The 23,206-nt window shown below is 32.5% G+C and overlaps 2 protein-coding genes and 1 pseudogene across 2 annotated transcripts; 2 read left to right on the forward strand and 1 right to left on the reverse strand.

Annotated features, from left to right (window-relative positions):
* Positions 1-1,305: 1,305 nt before the first annotated feature.
* On the reverse strand, positions 1,306-4,512 carry LOC129316370 (uncharacterized). The gene is given in 6 exon segments (XM_054960758.1): positions 1,306-1,508; positions 1,511-1,629; positions 1,854-1,972; positions 2,671-3,172; positions 3,746-3,852; positions 4,141-4,512. Coding segments are annotated over 6 exon segments (1,212 nt in total). The 5' UTR covers positions 4,429-4,512; the 3' UTR covers positions 1,306-1,431.
* Positions 4,513-10,306: 5,794 nt separating this feature from the next.
* LOC129315188 (protein SUPPRESSOR OF K(+) TRANSPORT GROWTH DEFECT 1-like) lies at positions 10,307-14,368 on the forward strand. The gene is made up of 8 exons (XM_054958754.1): positions 10,307-11,053; positions 11,254-11,359; positions 11,790-11,988; positions 13,038-13,106; positions 13,189-13,263; positions 13,412-13,510; positions 13,595-13,750; positions 13,908-14,368. Exons 1-8 carry the CDS (start codon positions 10,585-10,587, stop codon positions 14,031-14,033), a joined length of 1,299 nt encoding a protein of 432 aa, XP_054814729.1. The 5' UTR covers positions 10,307-10,584; the 3' UTR covers positions 14,034-14,368.
* Positions 14,369-19,298: 4,930 nt separating this feature from the next.
* On the forward strand, positions 19,299-23,206 carry LOC129316806 (fatty acyl-CoA reductase 3-like; annotated as a pseudogene).

The raw sequence follows: 23,206 nt of genomic DNA on the forward strand, positions 1-23,206 counted from the left end.
CGGTTTTTCTGTGTTGCTTGTTTGTTAGTTGGGATCTTTACTCCGATGACATTAAAAAGAAACAAGGGGTAATTAGCAAGAAGGATCACGAGGGGGATCAAGGTCTTTCAAGTGAATTAAGGTTGTAACCTTAAATCCTTATTTCACTTAATTCATTTGAAGGACCTTGGTCCTTTTTCCCAAATTTTTTTATCTTACGGTTCTTACTAATCTTCCGAAGAAACAAATTTGTGCAATGCATGATAGCCTAGACCCGTCACTGACCTGTTCACTCCCACCAAAGCGGTCAAGCATCCTGAGGCCGGTCTCCACTGCTTCATCGCATTGCTTATTGTACAAAACCTGGATAAACTATTATCCGTGGGCCATATCACCCAAATGATTGTTTGCTTCATCGGAGCATTTTTCTGATGCTAGTAATGAATTTAAGCCCCTTCAAGACTCGGAAGCTATAACTCGTGGCTGTTCTATAAGCCTATATTTTTACACCACACACTCACACATGGATTTTCAGGACTGATTCTAAAGCTGCTACACTTGCTGCCTGTGTTTGCACGAGATGGCATGTATATCAAGGGAATATGATGTAAGATTTGCTCCTAGAAAAGTTAATTTTTTCAAATAAAAAAAATGATTTGGCGGTCCTAAAGCATCTGCTACATCTGAACAGTGGTGCAATTATCAATGACTTACCATGGAGACCCACTTACCCAACGCAAGAGCAGCACAGTTGGAGAAATCATGGATGTTGGGGGAGGCTGTGCATACATTTGCTAATCCTACAGCATTTACTACATCTAAGGTCACATTTACGTACTAGAATATAATAAAATGGAATGTATTAAAAAATTAAAGGTAAAAATAAGATGATTAAAAAGGATAGATGAGCACATTATTCATGAGGTTGAGAGTTATGATTCATAAAATTTTTAGAGGGTGTAATGATTCTCACATTTTTAATATATATTAATGAACTTTATCATGCTTATCATAGGAAAAAGGGTAATTTAGTTCATTTTTAGATTGATTTTTTCAATCCAATCTATTCAATTCTATTCTAGTAAGCAAACATAATCTAAGTCTTTTCAAACCAGAATACCAGCATAAGAGATACCAGCAGCGGGATTATACAGTACAAGGACACTGGCACCAAGCATGACAACAGTCTGTTGTCAACCATCATGCAATTATCCCAAGAAAATATTCTTAAGGTAAAATATCTTTTATATTCTTGAGATTTTGTACTAAATATTGAGAAGGATGCACTTTCTCCTTGTGATCTCAACGTTAATTCAAACGAAAACAGAAAATTTAAGGACAGATATTTATATCTTGATTATCAGGTTCTCACAACCTTATAGTCTTTATAATTCAGATTCAGCTTCAACTGATTGAGTCATTCAAAGAAGCAAAGGTAAACCTGAAATGAAGCTATGCAACACCTACTATGTAGGCATTCCAAGCGTCTTGTTGTGGGAAACTTGTTGCCTCTTCGTACCTTACGTCCCCCCCACCCCAAGTCCCTCTGTTTTTGTAAACTCAGTGGTATCTGGCATTTGTCGAAGCCAAAAGTGAACAGACCGGAATCCAGCCTCTTCTAAGCAGTCCCTGATCTCAGGCAATGTCCACCTGCCAAGCGCGGCTTCCTTGATGTCAGAAAACTACCAGGAATATGATATACTGACAGAAATTCGATAGAAGTTTGGGCTATTTAGCTGAATTTGATGTATGGACAGAGATAAAAATGAAGTTTTAGATGTTGAACTGAGTTCGCACCTCAAAGTGTTGGAAAGTTTTTTGTTTTTTATTTTTTAAGTAAAGAAAATACAGACATACAATAAATATAAACTTACAGCCTCCAGCTGTAGGAAAATGCATGGCGAAGCTTTTTCTGTTGCTTCTTGAGATGAAAATGGAGGCTAATCCTTGTTTTCCTCTCAATAATATCGAAATCAGCTTGCTCCCATACATACTGCAGATTTTGATCACAAAGTCCACATTAAAAGAACATCATGCTAGTGAGCGTTACATACAATCCCCTATTAGCTATCCTATAGACCTATTTGATAGCAAAAGATGAACAATTGCTTGCTCCAACTACATATATGATGCCAATCATTTGGAAAAAGATAATAACCCTAACTCATGCTGAAATTTCCCTCTCAAATATGCCTAAGAACACAGTGGTGGTAGTAGTGCCTTTGGACCTACATAAATAGGTTGATTCTCCCACATTAATAGCTAGCTTTTGGGATAGGGTTCCCCATCCTACTTAGGTACCCATCAATTGGCATCATAGCTAGGTTGTGGGCGGTTCCAAAGAGGGCTATTTATGGAGGGTTCTGACTAGCAGGAGGTTGAGTTAAGCGGCATGGAGTGCAACTGTTAGGACATCGGCTTTCCAAGGGGAGCCAATTGATAGACTTGGTAATATGTGATACTAAGTCCCACATTGAGTAGCATGGGATGCTTAATGGGGTATTTAAGTGGGTTAATTCTCCTATCTCAACAACAAATTTTTGGAATAAGGTTTCCCATTTTACTTAGGTACCCATCAAGTATTCATTAACACCCAATCATCCCTCAAAGCCAATTGTTTCATGCACATTACAGCTAGCATATTCTATCTAATGCCGTTAATGTTACAAATTTATAGCAAGAACAGAATACCGTAAAATTTGGAAATCGCCTTTGAAGCCTAAGCTTATGCTCTGAAGATGCACCCCCATATAAATCCATCACAAAGATTCCACCTTTAGTTGACAAGACAGAGTGAGCCTGCCTAAAATATGAAACCAGATCTGCTCGTTTATGGAGGCAACAGCAACTGTAGTTAAAAGCGCACACAATATCTCTTGCAGGCAGTGAAACGTTTCTTTTAATAAACTCATCTTGACCAGCAGAACCAGCTTGACTTTTAGCTTCCAGAATACCAGTCTCCAGAATCTTTCTATCATCTGCTAGTGTAATGTTCCTCGTCAACTCCTGAGGATTGCTTAGGATAAGTTTTGACTGAAGAGGTTGTAAGACATTCCCATGAAACAGGGAAATTCTAGAAAACCCGTCTGGTCCAACTTTTGGCATGTTGTTCTCAATGCACCATTGAAGTGCTTCAAGATCCAAATCCAATCCTACCACAGTCCTTCTTGGATCACTACGGAGCCACTCTGCACTGTCAGAAGATAGAAGATTAGGGTCAGGTAACTTGAGGTTTGCATGAGATATCAGAATATCACCAATAAATGGGGCAAACAATTTTATTTTTTTTTAAAAAAAAAAAGAGTAGGCCCTTGGAATCCAATTTTATACAGTTCAATTTATTGTGTATTGAGCAATACAAAGCAATTAAGAACTAAGAATCAAGGAAATATCATCGAGATTACGCTAAGACATCCTTGAATTAACCAGCACTTTTGCAGTCAAAGATCATGAAATGGTAAACGGTGTATAAGCAACGTCCAGCACACATTGGTTTATTATTTTTAACGGCCAAAAATGGGCTCCTCATGACCCATATAATTCCCACATTAAATTAATGAACAACGCCTTTCTTCAATTGTGTATGTGTGCGGCGGAAAACAACCTATCAAAATAATATTTTTAAGAACAACTCCTACCTATCGAAGAATATATCTATATCAACCTCAAGTTACAAATAAAGAAGCTTTTAAATGGGAAATTAATCAATCAAAATAGGAGTCATTGCAAACCAATTGTAAGAGAATAAGAGACACAATGTACCTACCTAAGAAGTGCAGTGCCACAGAAATCTTCTTGAAGATGCAGGGGCATCCTTCCACCAACGTACGTGAGAAAGAACTTTTGCATATAACTTATGTCTCCTTTGGGAGACTGCATTAACACATGGTTCAATAAATGACGACATCAATCCTCTTTTAGAAATAAAGGAGAAACCAAAAAACAAATCTAACTGGTTATTAGTAAACTCACACCGAACATGTAAATTCTATCTAGAATGTCAATAAACAAGCAGCCCAGTTAGAACCACAAGTTGGTCGGTAACACATGGTTCCCATCAATGGACATAAAATTGCAATCCAAACCAAAGGGTATTCAGTCTTTTCCCCAAATTTTCTCAGCAACCAAACAGTGAAATGACAAAAAGATGTTAACTCAAACCTGTACGGATTGTTGGTAAAGAAGAAACTTGGAAGGTATGTCATTTGATGAGGTTTCGTCATTTACAACTTCTTTTTCACCACTGTTGTCATCGTCATGACCTCCTCCTCCTCCTTCTTCAAGCTCCTTTTCTTCATCAGGGATAGAAACCCTGGGAGGACAGGAAGGGGAAGAGTAGGGTTGGGTGAGCTGATAAATGGAGTTATCATCTTCTTCGTCTTGGCAATAGTTAAAGACACCGCGATGATGATTTCTTTGATGTTTCTGCTTCTTCTCTCTCTTTCCCATTCTTCGGTTCTGTTTGCACTTCCGCCGACACAGGAACAACCCGCAACACCAGACCTTTCCACGACCGCGGCGAGCACCAGAAGAGGAAAGCAGGGTCAACGCGGAATTTTGCACCTTTTATCAATTTGTTTTTATTTATTTATTTATTTGGTATTCAAGTATATTTTTATTTTTAATATTAAAAATCCCTTTTTTAAGGGGTAAAAGATGAACCTACTTCTTTTTCTGAATTTTTTTTTTAATCAAATAGTGCCAAGCAAGCTGAAGCTTGAAAAATATTCGCAGATTACATTAGTTACTGCTGCGTGGCTGGACAACTCTGCAAGCCCGGGGAACTTCAGAAAGTAATTTGATGTTGGTGTGATGGTATCCTCAGAGTGAACTTGAAAATTTAAAATGTCGATAAATAATTTATTTATATTTATATAAAGTACAATTGGGTGATGACAAAGTTGGAAGGACGGGTAGGCTTTTTTTTTTTTTGTGAAAAACATAATCTTAATTTTTATAGTTTTATTAGGTTTTACTTTTAATTTTTTTTAGTATTTTTAGTCTTTATAATTTTAAAAAGATTGAGTGACATTTGTTTTTCAGATTCTTATAGTTTTTATTTTTTTAGTGGTTTTTATTTCTATGAAAATTGAAAACACTGAAAAAAATAGAAACTGGGAGCAAAATTTGATGAAATTATAAAAATTAAAGATTATGTTTTTTTTTTTCATTTTCTAAATAACAAGGCAAGTTCATAAACTTGAGGAAGATTACAAAATAGGGCCGCAGAAAGGTTGGCAACCTAATTTATCCCTAATATAAATATCTTTACAAATCTCACGAACTTCAAAGCCAAAACCAAAGAATCATCCCTAATATGAGCATCTTCTACTAAAATATTAGTACATAAGGTTACCTCATGTGGAGAATATGTCATAGCAAAAGAGGACTTACTAGCCAAGGCCATTTAGACTTGAAAAATCTCATCCATAAAAGGATGGTTTGGTGAAATACCCCTAACAATTAGATTGTTTACTTCCTATGAACCAGAGTAAGTTCAAACTCTGTCAAAATTGAGCAAAGTATACACTCAAATACCTTTACTTATTACTAGAATCTTAACAACAATGACTGAAACTTCATTCAATTTAACTTTAAAAATAGCTATCAAATTATCGAAAGAATCTCATATTACACCTCTACAAGTAGTTTGGGAGTTTTGTAGGATTGAAGCATCCACATCCATTTGTCTTCTAAATCTACTAAGCTTACAAGGCATGAACTCCTTAATAAGGGCAAAAATTTTTCCTCTAAAGGATGTTGTTGATATATGAAAATATTATTTTAGGCACAAGGATGATAGTTGTCAAAAAATTGTCTATATTAGCCTATCTACAAGATCCAGCACATAAGGGAGAAATTTTTTATCCACTAATTGTTGCACCTCCTTGTTGATCCTACTTTATGTTTAGCATTCTAAGAAATATGCTCATGTAACTTGCAAACAAAAGAGACAGTTATAACATAAAGGGTTAATGATAGCCTCCCATGTTTCTCTCACTATTTAACAATCTTTAAGTACATGAAGAGTAGTTTTATCACTCTTACACTCAAAGGAACAAGCCGCACTTGACTCGATGCCTCTTTGGGCTCTAAGATAGTTAGATGGAATTCTCTTATGAACAACTTGCTAGAAAAAATACTTTAATTTATCTAGGATACACTGCTTCCATAGCCAATTTCCACAAGCCTTCAAAACGTTGGTCACCTTTTGTATGAAGAAATCTATAAGCAAAACTAACAAAAAATCTCCCATTATTAGAGAGTTTCCACCAAAAGGTGTTTTCTTCATTCCAAGTAGGTGTTGCCAGTTTACAAAGTTTTTCCACAATCTCTCATGGCAAGACTCTAGCTAGTCAATGTGCATCCTAGCTTCCCTTAAGAAGAATGAAATCACCCACTTTATCTTGTGAGTTAAAATGATCTCCTTTAGCTTTAGCAAACAAAATGAGTGGCTAATTGGTAAGAGAAGGCAGTACAACCATTATTAACTTTCCCATTGACTTTTTAAAGGAAAAGGTCCCCTAGTTTAATGACATTGTTCCATATATGAGAATTCCTTCTTTTCTTGATCACCGTAGGCATCTTGCTCGCGCATCTTTTTCAGTCGAAATATTCCAACAAATTCTGAAGATGATGACCTTGTTCTTATTATGAAAATCCTTGATGCCAATACCCCCTTCATTCTTGCCTCTCCTTTTCTTGTCCTAAGCTATCAAGTGCATTTTTTTTTCCTATTACCAAGATTATTCTAAAGAAATGATCTAGTATATCTTCCAACTTCATCCAACACACCTTTAGGGATCAACATCAACTACATTATATAACTAGGAAGGGCCAATAGAACAAACTTTATAAGGACACTACTCCCTACCTTATTGAGGTGCTTAGCTTTCCATAGAGGGCCTTTTCCCAACCTTTTGCAATAAGGGTGAGAAACTGCTATTGGTGATTTGCATATGAAGGAAAGGCGCCCTTAGTTGTTTACCTATATCCGAAGTATGGCCAACCTCTAAAATTTGACCCAAGAAGACAAGATGCAATAACCCCTGGTCTAACTCAAGAAGACAAGTTATAGTAACATAGTAGCGTATGTGTCTATATACAGTACAAAAGAATGCTCCTATAACACATAAGCCTTCCAATTTTATTTAATTGCGTACATATTTTAAGAAAACAAAATGCATTTCTTATTTTATAGGAAAAATAATACTTCTATAGTACACTTTTATAGTTTACAGTACTTTTTATTTGCTCCATTTAAAATATCAATCTTTATGAAAAATATTTAGAAGGACCATGAAATGACGCAAGTAGTATTAATTTTATTGGGATGACCTTAATACTATTAGACCTAACAAAGGAAAAACGTGTTGAAAAAATTATAAAATTGATTCCAGTATATATATATATATATATATAATTGTTCACTTTAAAATGGAATAACATCTTAAAATATTAAAAGAATATAAAAGTAATAGACCTTAGTAAAATTTATTGTCTTTGCCAACTCATGATTTTTTGACATTTTTTTAAAATAAAAAGCTAACGTTGAGTAAATAGGAACATTGACATCTCATGATATAATGAATTAAGATTTAAATTTTCATTAAAAATATGTATTCATGTTTGGTGCAAATAGAATTGCTTTCAATTAAAATACAATAAGAGAATGTTTGGATAATATCCAAACTGAGATTTGAGATCCAAACCTCAATTTGGATCTTAAAAACTCATTCTACATTAAGGGATCATGTTTGGATAAATAAAGAAAGGAAGAGTCGCATCTTGGGTTCTTGTAGGAGAAAAATTGCTCTTAAAATCCAATACAAATTGAAATATCTCTGCAAGCTCTTAATGCAAATATTTGCATGAAAAGACACAATTGCCTCTTATTTGAATAAAGAACATTGTGTGTGCTTGGAACCATAAAGTAACGATAGTTTCTCTTGATTATCAACCACAAAGCATTATTTGCTAAAATCCTAAAGCATGAAGCCGTTTTCAATTATCTCTCGACCTCGTCGAAATCTTGAAGCACAAAGCCATTTTCTCCATCATTGAGGGATGGGTTTCACAAAAAGAAGTAGTCATTTTCAATCACTTTGCATTTGCCCATTTATTTCCCAATCTGTATCTACGCACACATTTTCAACTTCTCCCTCATTTTCAAGTGTTTCTTTTTCAAGACAAGAACAAATCAAACTTGGTTCAGTTGATGGATTTTAGTGTTATGGTACAGCTTTGAGTTTTGTTGGCTTTGCTTCCTTTTTGCAAAAATGTTAATCTATACGGTGATATTTTTGAATTTCTTATTGGGTTTTAACTTTTTACATACTTTAGAAGCCGAGTCTGGGTGATTTAATTTAAGAATCCTTGTGCGAAATACCGCAAGTTGCCATTAGACAAGGAGGATGGCTTTTACATCTCGCTGAGCAATAGTATTCACTGGAACCTTAGCTTTTGATCTTTTGATAATTGAAGATTAAATTATGTATTGTGCAAACATGAAAACTGTCTTGTTAATATCAAATATTCAATTGTGAATTTGGGATTCTTGTTAATTTACTTGTAAAAGTGACACTAAAGATAATAGTATTATGAATTCACAATTGAATATCCAGTATTAACAAGATAGTGTTCACATTTTCACAAACATATAATCCAATTTTTGACTATCAGAAGATCAAAAGTTGAAGTTTCAATGAATGCTACTGCACAGTGAGATGTGAACGCCATCCTCATTATCCAATGGAAACTTGTGTTGATTTCACACAAGGATTCTTAAATCAATCCACTTACATTAGCTATTCATTTTCCCCACAAGAATTGCTTATATGTCAAACTTTAGTTGTTTGTATTTATAATAGTGCTATGTTATTAATGAGAATTGCAAATTTCATTTATATTAGTTGCTATAAAATAATGATACTTCAAATTACTTCATGTATCTGTATCGGCATCGTGTCCAATATCATGTTTACCGATATTTCTTCGATACATATCCATATAGTTTTGAAATACTATTTTTAAATTTTAATTTTTTTATTTTTGATATTTATCCGATACTTTTAAATTGCAAGTTGGTGCTTTAAAGCCAATATTTCATGATATTTTTAAAAAATTAAATATTATTAAATATTGAGATATTAATATTTTTATTCAAAAATATATGATTTACTTTTAAAATCAAAAATTAGATTTTTCTTAAAAATAAGTTTTAAATACAATAAAAAAATAAAAATATACTTTTTTAGTTACATAAACGCATGAATATAATCTTTGGATATTTAAACTCCAGGCAGGGAACTATTAGCAAAGATAAGATGATAGTCAATTACATATAGATAGAATAAAAGTACAAGTGACGATTATATTTTGCTTGATATTATCTTACGGGACTATATATATATATATATATATATGCGATTTTGAATATTTTCTAAATTAAAATTATATTTTTAATGTTTTTTTATTATTTTTTTATAAATATAGACATGCAAATATAAAAAATATATTGTATCCTATATTTTTAAAAATAAAAGTATTGAAATATTAGATACGTGTCATATTCAATACATGTATTGGTATTCGAGCATTATAGGTTAGTTGTATTTTTTATATATTAATTATTAATTTTCATACAAGAATTATTTATACACCTAGCTTTATTAAAAATAATAAAATTATTTTAATTAAATATTTAATTTTATTTTAATTTTTTACATGTGCAATAAAATTTTAAAATTTTAAAAATTTAACTGAAACTAAGTCTGAGCGAAAAATCCTCACTGAAATTTTCCTTTTACTTTTGACACTCTTTTGACGTAGCCATTTACCGACTTCTCGTAGCTGTTTTTATAGTTTTGTTTTTATTTAATTATTTTACATGTTTGATTTAATGTGATATTTTTTTGGTTCAAATGTATTTACATTTTTTTTGGCTTCTTTCACTGTTTTTAAAGTTTAATATTGTTTTTTTCTAAAAAGTCTAATTAGTTAAAAAAATATATAATAAAATTTATATGTGTTTTGTCATTATACATCTAAATTAAAATCAAATTATTTAAATATATTTTGATTTGTCCAATTAAATTTTAAAAAACATTTGAAACATAAATTAAGTTATTGTCATAAACTCTTATCTCAATTTCAATTGCAAATCTCATTCATTTTAACCTTAATTGCAGATATTTTAATTCCAGCACGTCCTGAAACACTGACAAACCATGAAATTACTGTAAGAACCGAAAACAAAACGTGGTTACAGGGATTTAGAGTTGTATTTTCACTATTTCGTATCACTCTATAAAACATCCAAACGCGCCGCATCAGCCATCTCTGGAAGGAAATTCACTGCCTGCAAAGGTTCTTGTCGACCCCGGGCAACTTCGTCGAAGCGCGTCCGTCAGGACAACCTTAGATCATTTGATCATATCCTTCTCATCGATCGGAAGATTTCACAGGGTTTTCGGCTGCCGATCGGAATTTTTCTTGATTACATTTTTTAAACGAGTTTATTGCAGCCCTAGGGTTTTCGTCAATCTTGTTATTTTCCTCTAGTTCTGGTTTTATTTCGTCTATGCTCTTGGTCAGAGGCAGAAGATGTACAGAAACTTTAAGGAGCAAGCGATAGAATACGTTAAACAAGCTGTGCAGGAAGACAATGCTGGGAATTATGTAAAAGCGTTTCCTCTGTATATGAATGCTTTAGAGTACTTCAAGACTCATTTGAAGTATGAGAAAAACCCCAAGATTAAAGAAGCGATTACTCAGAAATTCACCGAGTATTTGCGACGGGCCGAGGAGATCCGGGCTGTTCTTGACGACGGAGGGCCTGGTCCGGCGTCCAATGGGGACGCTGCAGTAGCTACGCGGCCCAAGACAAAGCCGAAGGATGGGGAAGGTGATGGGGAGGATCCAGAGCAGTCCAAGCTCAGGGCTGGGCTGAATTCAGCGATTATTCGGGAGAAACCTAATGTGAAGTGGAATGACGTTGCTGGGTTGGAGAGCGCGAAGCAAGCGTTGCAGGAGGCGGTTATCTTGCCCGTCAAGTTCCCGCAATTCTTCACCGGTTGGTTTTTGTGTAGCTGAATGTATTAGATCTTTGCTAATGCCAGTTGCACTGAAATGTTAGTTTATGACAATATTAATTACGAGTTAGAGAACAACACTATTAGCTACCATCACCAAAACACTGCATCTGATCATTATTCGCCCTTAATTAGGCAGTTAATGGTTTATAAACTCCTTTTAAATTATGGTCTCTTTCAGGTAAAAGACGGCCTTGGAGAGCATTTCTGTTGTATGGCCCACCTGGTACAGGGAAATCATATTTGGCTAAGGCTGTTGCAACTGAAGCTGACTCTACATTTTTCAGGTAATATTTATCTGATAAACTGTATTATACTATTTATTTCTGTACTCAGCTGTCGATGTTTACTTGAGTTTTTGTTTCTTGATTCTATTTTATGGGCTATACTTCTTGATGGTTTGTGGAATGGAATCCTTCAGTTGATCCACAAAAAAAGCAATGTTTATAGCAACATATGTTTATGAATGATGCTAAGTTTCTTTCTTGTCAGTATATTTGTCCATCATCTTGTTATCTCTTTGTTCTTCCATATTATTCCACGGTTAACAGAACTGCTTGTTATACTTAATATTTTAAACTATGAGTCTGTTTTCCACATGTAACTTTTTGTCTGTCTATCTGTCCCCCTTCTTGTGTAATTTTCTTCTGGTTACAAGTGTAGGTCAGTAAGTGGATTTGTTCTTGTCAGAGTTGTTAACATTTGATTTTTCACCAGTATTTCTTCATCAGACTTGGTTTCAAAGTGGATGGGTGAAAGTGAAAAGCTGGTATCAAACCTTTTCCAAATGGCCCGTGAAAGTGCCCCTTCCATCATATTTATTGATGAAATAGATTCTCTATGTGGTCAGCGTGGTGAAGGCAATGAGAGTGAAGCTTCTAGACGAATCAAAACTGAACTTCTAGTGCAGATGCAGGTAATTAGTTTATTATTGTGAACTTTTGATAAGCATAATATTTATATATAAATGTTCCAACTACCAGTTTACATCACTGTAGTTTTTGTTGTTATGTGTGGATGAATTTAATTATTTCCTTTGAACACTTATGGAAGTGGTTGAATGAGACTTCTACTTCTTATTTAACAATATTTCTAAAAGCTTAGTTGTTGATGGAATACATAGGTGTCGTGCAATTCATTTAGCTGACTCCACTTAATGTGATAAAGCTTGTTGTTGTTGCATTTAAATCCTGTGTATTTTTTCTTGTTTGAAGTTCTGTTTTTTTAATACTTATTTCCAGGTTCTTCATTGTGTAAATTAAGTTGGATGCTGGTCTTTGGTAATCCAGAAAGTCCAGTCGCTTGTTCAATTTTATCCTCTCATCATTTTTCATGGCCAAAGTTCTTAATTTTTATCTCTTGCTGTATGCCCTGAAGCTGAATATTATCATCTCATTAATAATATTTTATGTGTTTTCATTTTCTCTATTTTTCTTTCTTTTTATAACCCAAAAGTGCATGTAGTTGACATTATACTGTTGTATAGTCTTCATTTTTATCATAATTTCTACAATCAACAAGTCATGATGAAAATTCATGATTTTGTTTTCAAGGTTGAGTTGAGATGGCTAAACCTAAAATCACCAGAATCTTGGTTGGAATTGCTAGATTCGTTTAATTTCACTGGGATTTTGTTAGGTTATGATTTACGTTACCTGAAAAATACACTATAAGTTAATTTTAGTTGAGTTATTTCTTATTTGATGGGATTTAAGATTAAAAAAAGGACTTCCATTTTGCAATTTTCTATACATGTTTGGGCAGCCATAATTCTCATTATTTACTATTTAGTGGTATCGTGTCCAATTTTCTTTTCTGAATATAAATTTTTTCACATGATTGTTGTCCCTGAATTAGACTCGCTAAGGCTTTCAATCTTCAAGGCAACTGTTTTCTTTCTTTTTCCTTTTTCTTGTTAATTTCAAGCCTATAGTGGAATGGCTTTTTATCCACTTTAAGTTGTAGGGTGTAGGAAACAATGATCAGAAAGTTCTTGTACTTGCAGCAACAAATACGCCTTACGCTTTGGATCAGGTGAGAAGAAAATAAATCTATTTACATGATCTCATGTTGGGTCAATGAGACATTGGTTTGACTGATCAAACTATACTCTCAGGCAATAAGACGGCGTTTTGATAAGCGTATATACATTCCACTACCAGATTTAAAGGCTCGTCAACACATGTTCAAGGCAAGGGGGTTGAATTATTGCATTGTATTGTATTTCACATACATAATTGTATTTGTTGGGAGTTGAATTATTGGGCAGGACGCAGGAATTATCAAATGAGTTTAGTATTTTTCCCCCCATTGTCATATATGTATCATATATGGAACAGGTGCATTTAGGAGATACTCCTCATAACTTGAGTGAAAGTGATTTTGAAAACTTGGCTCGCAGGACAGAGGGGTTTTCAGGTTCAGATATTTCCGTCTGTGTAAGTGTGACTTGTATGTGAAATACATGGTTTTTGTTGTCATTTTTATTGGATGAATTTCAATTTTTAGTTTCCCCTTGTCAGGTCAAGGACGTTTTATTTGAGCCTGTTCGTAAAACCCAAGATGCCATGTTTTTCTTTGAGAATCCCGAGGGTATGTGGATCCCTTGTGGACCAAAGCAAGAGGGTGCGGTACAAGTCACAATGCAGGAGCTTGCCGCAAAAGGACTCGCTTCCAAGGTATGCAAGGGGTTATTGATTATGAAAGAATAGCAATTCTTTTACCTTTTCAGGAAATGATGATTAAAGATGCACTGTAGTTATATTTTGTATGAATGTGTTGTATCCATGTAATTGAAGATGGAAAGTTCTTACTGCTTAAAAAAAATATTGGCAGATCCTTCCACCACCTATTACGAGAACAGATTTTGACAAGGTGCTTTCTAGACAAAGGCCTACTGTAAGCAAAGCTGACCTTGAAGTTCATGAGAGGTTCACGAAAGAGTTCGGAGAGGAGGGTTGATTCAGGCGGAATTTTATTCAAATGCCCGCTCTGGTTAGTGCTGTGATTTATAATTTCCTTGGCACTTGGATCAAATGCATTGCATGTTTGATATTTAGGTTTGGGGAATTTTGAAATTTGCTTTTGTACGGAGACTAGTCTAACGTGGAACTCATTTTGTTTCTTGGAAATTGTGTATAAGAACAGGATTTGAAATTTTCTGAAAAATTATTTGTAAGTGATGCTAATTGCTTTTGTTGGGTAAGAATAATATGTCGTCAGAGTGCTGCTTGCAACATTCTGTATGGACAAAAATTCCAAGAACTAATTCAACTTGAAACGGTGCAATTTGGTTATGAATCTTTAGTTTTGTGCCCGAAATTGTGATTTTGGATTTAATTAATCAACTCTTAAAATTAAGGAGACAAATTATCACTTCATAATGCAGAGGGATCATGTAAGGTTGAGAGAGAGAGAGAGAGAGGTTTTGTGTAATATATGCCATTTGAAGTCTCTGTTTTCTGGTAAAGTGGGCAAAGAGGGCGATAAATTTTGCAGCAAGAGAGGCCTGAGCCCTTAAGAGATGTACTGCCTATTTGGTTGAGGGTCAAAATTTATTTTTTGGGCCAAGTTATCCAAACAACAGTATTTTACATAATTGATTATTTTGCCTGAAATTGTGTTTTGCCTCGAGTTGATATTCTCAGCTTTTCAATTTCACTTATGCACATTGAAACATTTATTGTTTGTCAGAATTTTTGAACAGCCAAATATACCACTAACATTTCTTGGCATGTGATTCATGGCATTATGTGGATGGAAACATCTTCGCATCCAAATATATCTCCAAGCGAACAGTTAACTTCGCATTCATTTTGTGAAGAGTTTTGAGCATTTATTATATACATGTATCAATTAATTTTTATAAATGTTAAATATATCACTATTATATTTTAGTCAAGTAAATCAAGATTAATTTAATAATATTAAAAAATTAATCTTTTGGCCTCTATAATTTTAACAGTTATATATTAATCTCTAAATTTTAATTTATTGTCACTCATTCTTTATAGATTTAACTTTTCTAATTTTATTTTTTAAAATATAAAGATTAATATTCTAAATAAAGTTGAACAAATTTAATAATATTAAATATAATTTTATCAAAAATTTAATTTTAAAAAGTAATATCTTTTATGTAATTTGTACTGATAAAATTGATTTTGATTAAATTATTTAAATATTTTTAATTATATTAAATTAATTTTTTAAAAAATAATATTCAAGTAAATTATAATATGATATAATTAATTATAATTAAAATTAATTATATTAATTACTTATTTTTATAATTAATTATATTAAATTAAAATTTAAATGGGCTCGTAATTGTTCTGAGTAACTTGGGCCTTTCCATCAATTTGTAGGCATCCTCTCTGACCGATCCATTTATTGCTTCCCTACAGCTCTATTGGCCAAACCCTACCTTGTCCATCAGCTTCTTCCTCCTCCTTGTTTTGGGGCCAATTTGTCCATAATCTTCTTACTTTGGAGTACAGAAGAAACTAGAAATTGTATCCAAAAAGCAAAAAAAGCATCAGAAAAGGACAGTATGGTTGAAATTGTTAAAGAATTAATGAGTAAAGTAAATCCTAAATTCTTATTTAAAAAGAATCCTGAACCTTGAACTCTTAAAATATATAAAATAAATTTTAAATTTTTAAATTTATAGCAAATTAAAACTCTACTGTTATTTTTTTTAACGTCGTGGCCACAGTTAATTAATGTTATAAACTCTAAATTATTATGTGAGTAGTGTTTTAGACTTTAAACTTTAAAATTTTGAGCAAATTATCCTCACCATTTATGTATAGAACGTTGATTATCATGTAGGCTAAATTCCTCTTAGCGTGGTTCATCGTAATGGATGTATCGTTGGTCATGGCGAACGATCCATAATTTTATAAAAATGATATTTTTGCCTTTTTTTTTTATAATATTTTTCAAACAATTGATATCTCATACTTCCGTATACTCTATAACTTTGACTTAATCTTATTTTAAATAATATTTATTTATTTAATGGCGAAAACTTGGGATCCTCTTGAAAAAAGTTTAAATATTAGAGAATTTTAATTAACTAGTCACTTCGGATTTTAAATTCGTTGATGAAATCATTAGCTTTTGCATCCATTGTTTATAAAATTTTATGATACTTAAAATTTTTTTCAAATAGGATCCAAAGTTTTCACCATGAAATAAATAAACATCGTTCAAAATAAGAATAAACTAGAGTTATAGAGTATATGAAAGTATGAGATACCAATCATTTGAAAAACATTACAAAAAAGAGTAAAAAATATCATTTCATAAAATTATGGGTCGTTCACTACAGCCAACAATGCATTAATCATTATGAGTCACGCAGAGGTTAATTTAATTTACATAATAGTCAACATTCTATATATAAACGGTGGAGGTAATCTGCTTAAAATTTTAAAGTTCAAAGTCCACGATGCTACTTGCGTAATAGTTTAGGGTTTTTGTCGCTAATTAACCGAAGCCCATGATGAACAATAATGGTGAATAGTGATAGTGTTAAAAAAAGATAATGATATAGTTTAATTTAAAAATTTATAATTTATTTTGTACATTTTAAGAGTTCAAAGTCTAAGGTGCTTTTTGAGCAAGATTTCAAGGTTTATTTTACTTATTAATCCTTGTTAAAAAAACATATACGATATACCCCATCTAATCTTTAATGTAAGATAAATTTAACTAATTTCACACTTATTAAAAACCATAGTCGCATCCTTGAAATTGTTAATTTTTAATTTTATCCTTATTTACAGTTAATAATTAATAACTATAATAAATTATTGTCTATAAATTGGGATGATAATAAATAAATAAAGAATAAAATTAAAAATATTAATTACTCTAACTCTTGTATTAAATATTAAAAACTTTAAAAGTTTTCCTTATGCTTCCTTTATTTTTAGACAAAATCACACGTACTAATAAAGTTTATTAAATATATTTTATAAATTTATATTTTTCAAATAAAAATATAAGCTTTTAAAAATAACCTTTATTTGATATTTTATTTATAAAATAATATTAAAAAGGGAGAATATAATGAAAAATATAATATTAAAAAATAACATTATTAAAATTTTATTTTTATTAAAATATCTTATATTTTAAGATATTAAAGTTTTTTCAAAAATATTTTATAATTCAGGTAGAGAAAGTATTAAAGAAGTGTTTATTTCACAAGAAATTGAGGAACTAAATCTCTTATTGCAAATCGGCAGTTGCCATTCCAACGCAAAGCATTTATGGCTCAGGCGTTTTGATGAGAATTGTCCTGAAAGTAATTTAAAGACCGACTCGGTGAGAATGGATAATCAGTTTCCATAAGAATTTAGGCCAATGTCTAGTAATTGATGTTGAGATTATAACGATTAAGACTAGTCTTGAAGTTTGTCAAAAGCTAAACCTTCACGGGCTGAAGCTTTGTTTGGATTCTATAAATGCTCTCAGCATAATTCAGTGTGACAGCGCTCTAGATTTAACCTATGTTGAGAGATATTTTGTTTCTCACCGATGGCGTGGATCTCAACCATGTGCACAGACGCATCATTAGATCACGTGGCCAAACTTGGCCATAGCGGACATGCAGAAATTAGTTGGATCCCTAGTGTTCCAATTGGTTGTCTTAGCATGTTTTCAGAGGACAAGTGTCATGTTTAGGCTTCGATCTGCTTGTTCTTTTTTCCTTTTTCTTTTTTATTTCTTTCAAATTTTTGCTTGCCTTTGCATTCTAATATATATATATATATATATATATATAATGATAATACTCTCTCCATCCTAAATTATAAAATATTTTTAGATAAAATTCACATATCAGTAAATCTTATTAAATATACTTAACAATTTTATCTTTTCAAAATAAAAATATAAATTTTTAAAAATATTTATTATTTAATATATTAAAAAGAAAAGAGATAAACATTAATTATAGAGAGAGAAAGGATAATATTAAAATTAATACATTTAATAAAATTTTAATTTATTTAAAATGGTTTATATTTAAAAAAATTTTTAAAAATATTTTATAATTTAAAACGGAGGTAATAATAATAATAGGTCCTTAATTTTCAATTCACGAATTTCTGTTCTTGTAAGGCACATCCTCCTATCAAATTGGAGCATTAGTTCCGAGCAATTTAATTTGATTTACCGCCATGAATGACTTCTGTCGTTTCAGCTAATCAAGGAGTATTGCACCACTCAAAAAGATAAGAAATGTGCATAGGGAGGGGTGTGGAATCAGGCTATAGATCGGATAACGAACCATTAATATCTTGTCATATTTTTGCAAGAAATTCTGATAATATATCGCAACGTAATTTTTTTTTTTGCTTTATGTTTTCTAAAAATTTAATGTATTAAAAATCAAGAGTAATTATATTATTTTGATTTCTCAATATATTAAAAGAATATTTATTACTCTTTCCATTTTTATATATATAAAAGATTTTATTATACAATTTAATAAAATTAATTAGCTATAATAATTATGTCTAAAAATAAAAAAATTGAATTAAAATGACTTATGTTAACTAACATAAGCATACATTAATTATTTCTCATTAATGTAAATTATGAGAGATGATTTAAAAAATATGTAATAAATACTTATTGAAATTGGTGATTTTACTTATTAAAAAAGTAAAAAATAATAGTTTTTTCTACAAATAAAAATGAAGAGAATATAAAATACATCTAGTTACTTTATCGAAGCAGAGAAAAATTGTTTAAGTCATTAATTTATTTAAAAATGGAATAAGTTTCTATTTTAATCCTATTAAGTAATTTATAATAAAAATTATTAATTTCTTCTAAAGGGTACTTTATAATAAAAATAGAGAAAATATGTATATATATGTGTGTGAATATAATTTTATTCCATTAAAACTTAATTAGAGAGATACGTATCGTATAAGAGGATGTGATTGTAAGATAAAGAGATAAAGTAAGATTAGAAACCGTACACGCAATTATTCAAGTTTGCTCGCGAACACCATCAACATTAAGGGGGGCCAGCCAAGGCTACTACCTGACCACGTACCCTTTCAATATTTGTCCATTAAATCAAAATAAGCTCAAATTTTAACCTCTCGCGTCCCCTCAACTCCATCCATCCCATTAGATTGCCAAGTACACGTCCCAACAAACATTATTGGATCAATTATTAATTAATTAATCTTACAAATCATGCATGCAAACCAACTTTTGTATGTGTGGACAGTGACAATAGGTGAAACATGGCCATCATTTATTGACAACGTTGGATGTCCCCGATGTATCTATCTGCACCCCATCTACTTAAGGTGTGATTAGTAGACCATATTTTCAAATTCTGATCAACTAAACCCAACTTTTATTTGTCTATATATACACTTGTCTGCTCATCATATATAAAACGCATTCCATTTCGCTCACACTATATAGTGGTCCTTCACATTCTCTTTCTAGAATTTTCCAATGGAGTTTGGAAGCGTACGTGTACGTTCTCCACTGCCTTGAGCACAATACCATTTTAGTCACTGGTGCCACTGGCTTTCTCGCCAAAAGTCTCTCTCTCTTTGATCTCTCTCCCACCTTTCCATTGTGTGTGTGTGTGTGTAGCATAATATTGATGATCTTTGCCTGTGTTTTACACTATTTGCGGAGAAGGTACTGAGGATTCAACCAAATGTGAAGAAACTTTTTCTTCTTTTGAGAGGCCCCAGACACCAAATGGGGAGAGAGCAGGACTGTTATCAGAGAGGCCATATAAGTTGGGGGATTCACTGAAGGGGGTGACTGGATTAGACATCAATACAGAACATCAGGTGGTTTCCCATAGATTGAGTGAACTATGGCATCAAGTAGCGCTATTATGTACATACTTGAAGAATTATATATTTCAATTCATGTATCAATTAAGATTGAGTAGAGTTATATGTGTGTACATGAAGAATTCATGAACGCTCACTAGAGACACCTTGATTATTTTGAGTATAGATAGACGCATAACCCACTGGACCTTGTAATCTTCAGAAGTTCAGAGATAATAAAAAAAGTAAAAATATTGTGTGTTTAATGGTTATCAACTGATCGATTTATAAAGATCAAATCAGTGACTGCTTTATTAAAATAATTAATTAATTATATTTCATTATCTTTGATTCAGTCAGTTAAGAGATAAAGAATAATTGATAACTATTGGATTGTAAGTTGGGCCTTTGTCCATTGGGTTTATTTGTGTGGTTCACCTATCATGATCCACACAAGATCATAAAGATCAATTTGTTTAGACTTATTAATTAATATTAATTCATAAATAAATATTTCAACAATCTTCTACTTGGATTGCAGTAATTAAGTTGTATAAACAAGCCACAAATAAAATTTAGAAAATAAAACTTCACAAAATCACTAGATCTTATGAAAAAGCAAGTAATATAATGTCTCATAATTTGAATAAAATACGAAATTTTATTCCAACATAGCTTAATAAGATAACAACACAAATCACTGAATCTTATGGGAAAACAAGTGATACGTATGATAACAAAATTATTGAATCCTATGAGGATACAAATGATATAAATGCATCTAACTGAACTAAATATAACTTAGAGAAGAAAACAAAGCCTAAAGAGAAATTGCAATTTAAAAGACTCTCAAACTCCCATTAGGGCATCAAAAGAAATTCACAATACCCTTATAAATTACATGATTTTGAAAAACTTTTACAGGAAAACCCTTAGTCAATGGATCTGCAAGTATCTACTTGCTAAGAATGTGTATTATATGAGTTTGAGATTCAACAATTTTCTCTTTCACAAACATAAGTTTGATATTAAAATGCTTTGTACGATTGAAATTTCATGGTTATTAACATAGTATACTACAACTTTGTTATCACAATAAATGGTTAGAGGACGTGATATTGATTCAACTAGGCACATGTTAGATATCAACTTCCTTAGTCATATAACTTGATGTGTAGTCTGAAAACAAGCAATATACTCAACTTTCATAGATGAAACTATTATAAGTGTCTATTTCACACTTTTTCAAGAAACAACTTCTCTAAACAATATGAAAATATAGTCGGCCATAGACTTACGATTATCCAGACAAGAGGTAAAATTTGAATCTGAAAAGCTAATAATTTCAAGATCTTCTGATCCTTTAAAGTCATAAATAGAATATCCAACAATCTCAAGAGAATCTGACCTTCTATAGGTCAACATATAATTCTTTATACCTTAGAGATATCTTATAACTTTCTTAACAGCCTTCCAATGATCCAGACTTGGATCATTTAAGTATCGACTTAGCATTCTAATGGTAAAGGCTATATCTAGTCAAGTGCATACTTGAACATACATAAGGCTGCAAATAGCAGGAGCGTATGGTATTTTTCTCATTTCAACTCTCTTCTTATCATTCTTGGGACATTATAATTTTGACAATAATTCACCTTTTTAAGCAGGAGCAGGTGAGGAAGAAAATGAATCCATTCTAAATTTCTTAAGTACCCGCTCAGTATAGGTGGTTTGTGATAAACCAAAAACAGTACGACATCTATCATGATGAATTTGTATTCTAAGAATGAAAGAGGCTTCACCCATGTCCTTCATGTCAAAATGGCTAGGCAATAGGTGTTTTTTCTCATAAGAAAATTCATTGAATTGCTAACTAACAAGATGTCATCAACATAGAGAATAAGAATGGCAAAATTGTTCCCATCAAAGTTTTGATACATACATTGATCTAAGATATTTTTAACAAAACCAAATGAGGTGATAACTTTATCAAACTTTAAATACTATTATCTAGAGGCTAGCCTCTGAGGATGAAATTAGAGGAGGGGCCATGAAGGAATTGGGCATTACCAGGTTTCGGCAAATTTCATTTTTCTTGGGTTTAATTCCTCTTCAGCTTTTAGACCATGTAGGTGGAAAAGAAGAGAACACCATAGTAAAACTGTTTTCCTGGATGTGTATGAGTGTACAATATTATAATCAGAGCAAAGATGTATGGATGGCCCAACACATGCATTTACAAAAGCAATGGGAGAGATGCTAGTGCAACATCCAAGAGGAAAATTGACCGTTGTTACCATTCGTCCAGTTATCATTTCCAGCACTTGGAAGGAACCGTTTCCTCGGTGGTCGAGGCCAAAAGGTGATCTCTGTGTGTGTGTGTGGAGTACGTACGTATGACTCTTCGCACTTGAACATGATGCAGTACAATTGACTTGCATGTATGTTTCACGTATACTGTCATGTTACAGAACAATTGACAGTTTAGGTGTTGCAAATGGGAAAGGGAAACTGTCATGCTTTGTGGGAGATCTCATGTCAGTTGTTGATATGGTAGGTTGCAGATACTAGCTGACATGGCGATGAATGCAATTCTAGCGGCAACGGTTGCCCACACCAATGAAGCTAATAATTCTGGTGCTGCAATATATCATGTAGGGCCTTCAGTAAGGAACCCTCTGACGTTCAGAGACTTTAATGACTATGGATTCAAATAATTCACAGCAAAACCTCAGAAACATGAGAATGGAAGGCCCATCAAGGACGGCAGAGTTACTGTGTTGAACTCCATGGCCGGCTTCCGCATATACTTCTTCATTCGCTACCTCCTCTTAAAGGTTCCTCTTTCAATTTAGCTAGTCTTAAATAATCAAACTAAGTGTGAATCACTCCTTACTCCATGTTCATTCAATAAGTAAGGGCGAGTTGGCCAGCGCAGTATTTTGTAGAGTTTTCAGGGAATGTATGTGGAGCTCAACAGGGAGATCCAAGTAGTAATGCGATTGGTGGAGCTTTACAAGCCTCACTTGCTCTTCAAGGGCATCTAAGTACTAGTAAGTTATTGATGTCCACGCGCGTGCGAGTACAAATGCATAGATTAAAAAGAGGATTGATGTTGTGGGGCACAAATGCAGATTTGATGATATGAACACACAGAAGCTGAGGACGGCAGCGAGAGAAGGAAGGGTAGAGACAGATTTGTTTTATTTCGATCCCAAAATGATCAACTGGGAGAATTATTTCCTCAACATTCAGCTGCCTGGCATCGTCAAGTACATCTTCAACTCACCATATCATAATTAA

The sequence above is a fragment of the Prosopis cineraria genome, unplaced genomic scaffold (genome assembly GCF_029017545.1).
Source record: "Prosopis cineraria cultivar Desert tree isolate PC_DT_omini unplaced genomic scaffold, ASM2901754v1 PC7, whole genome shotgun sequence".
Lineage (NCBI taxonomy): Eukaryota > Viridiplantae > Streptophyta > Magnoliopsida > Fabales > Fabaceae > Prosopis > Prosopis cineraria.

Bases quoted from the DNA above. Each gene is read 5' to 3' on its own strand.
- LOC129315188 (XM_054958754.1), top strand. From the start codon at position 10,585: ATGTACAGAAACTTTAAGGAGCAAGCGATAGAATACGTTAAACAAGCT. The intron at 11,360-11,789 runs GTAATATTTATC...ATTTTTCACCAG, and splicing joins GCTGACTCTACATTTTTCAG to TATTTCTTCATCAGACTTGG. The intron at 11,989-13,037 runs GTAATTAGTTTA...TTTAAGTTGTAG, and splicing joins AACTTCTAGTGCAGATGCAG to GGTGTAGGAAACAATGATCA.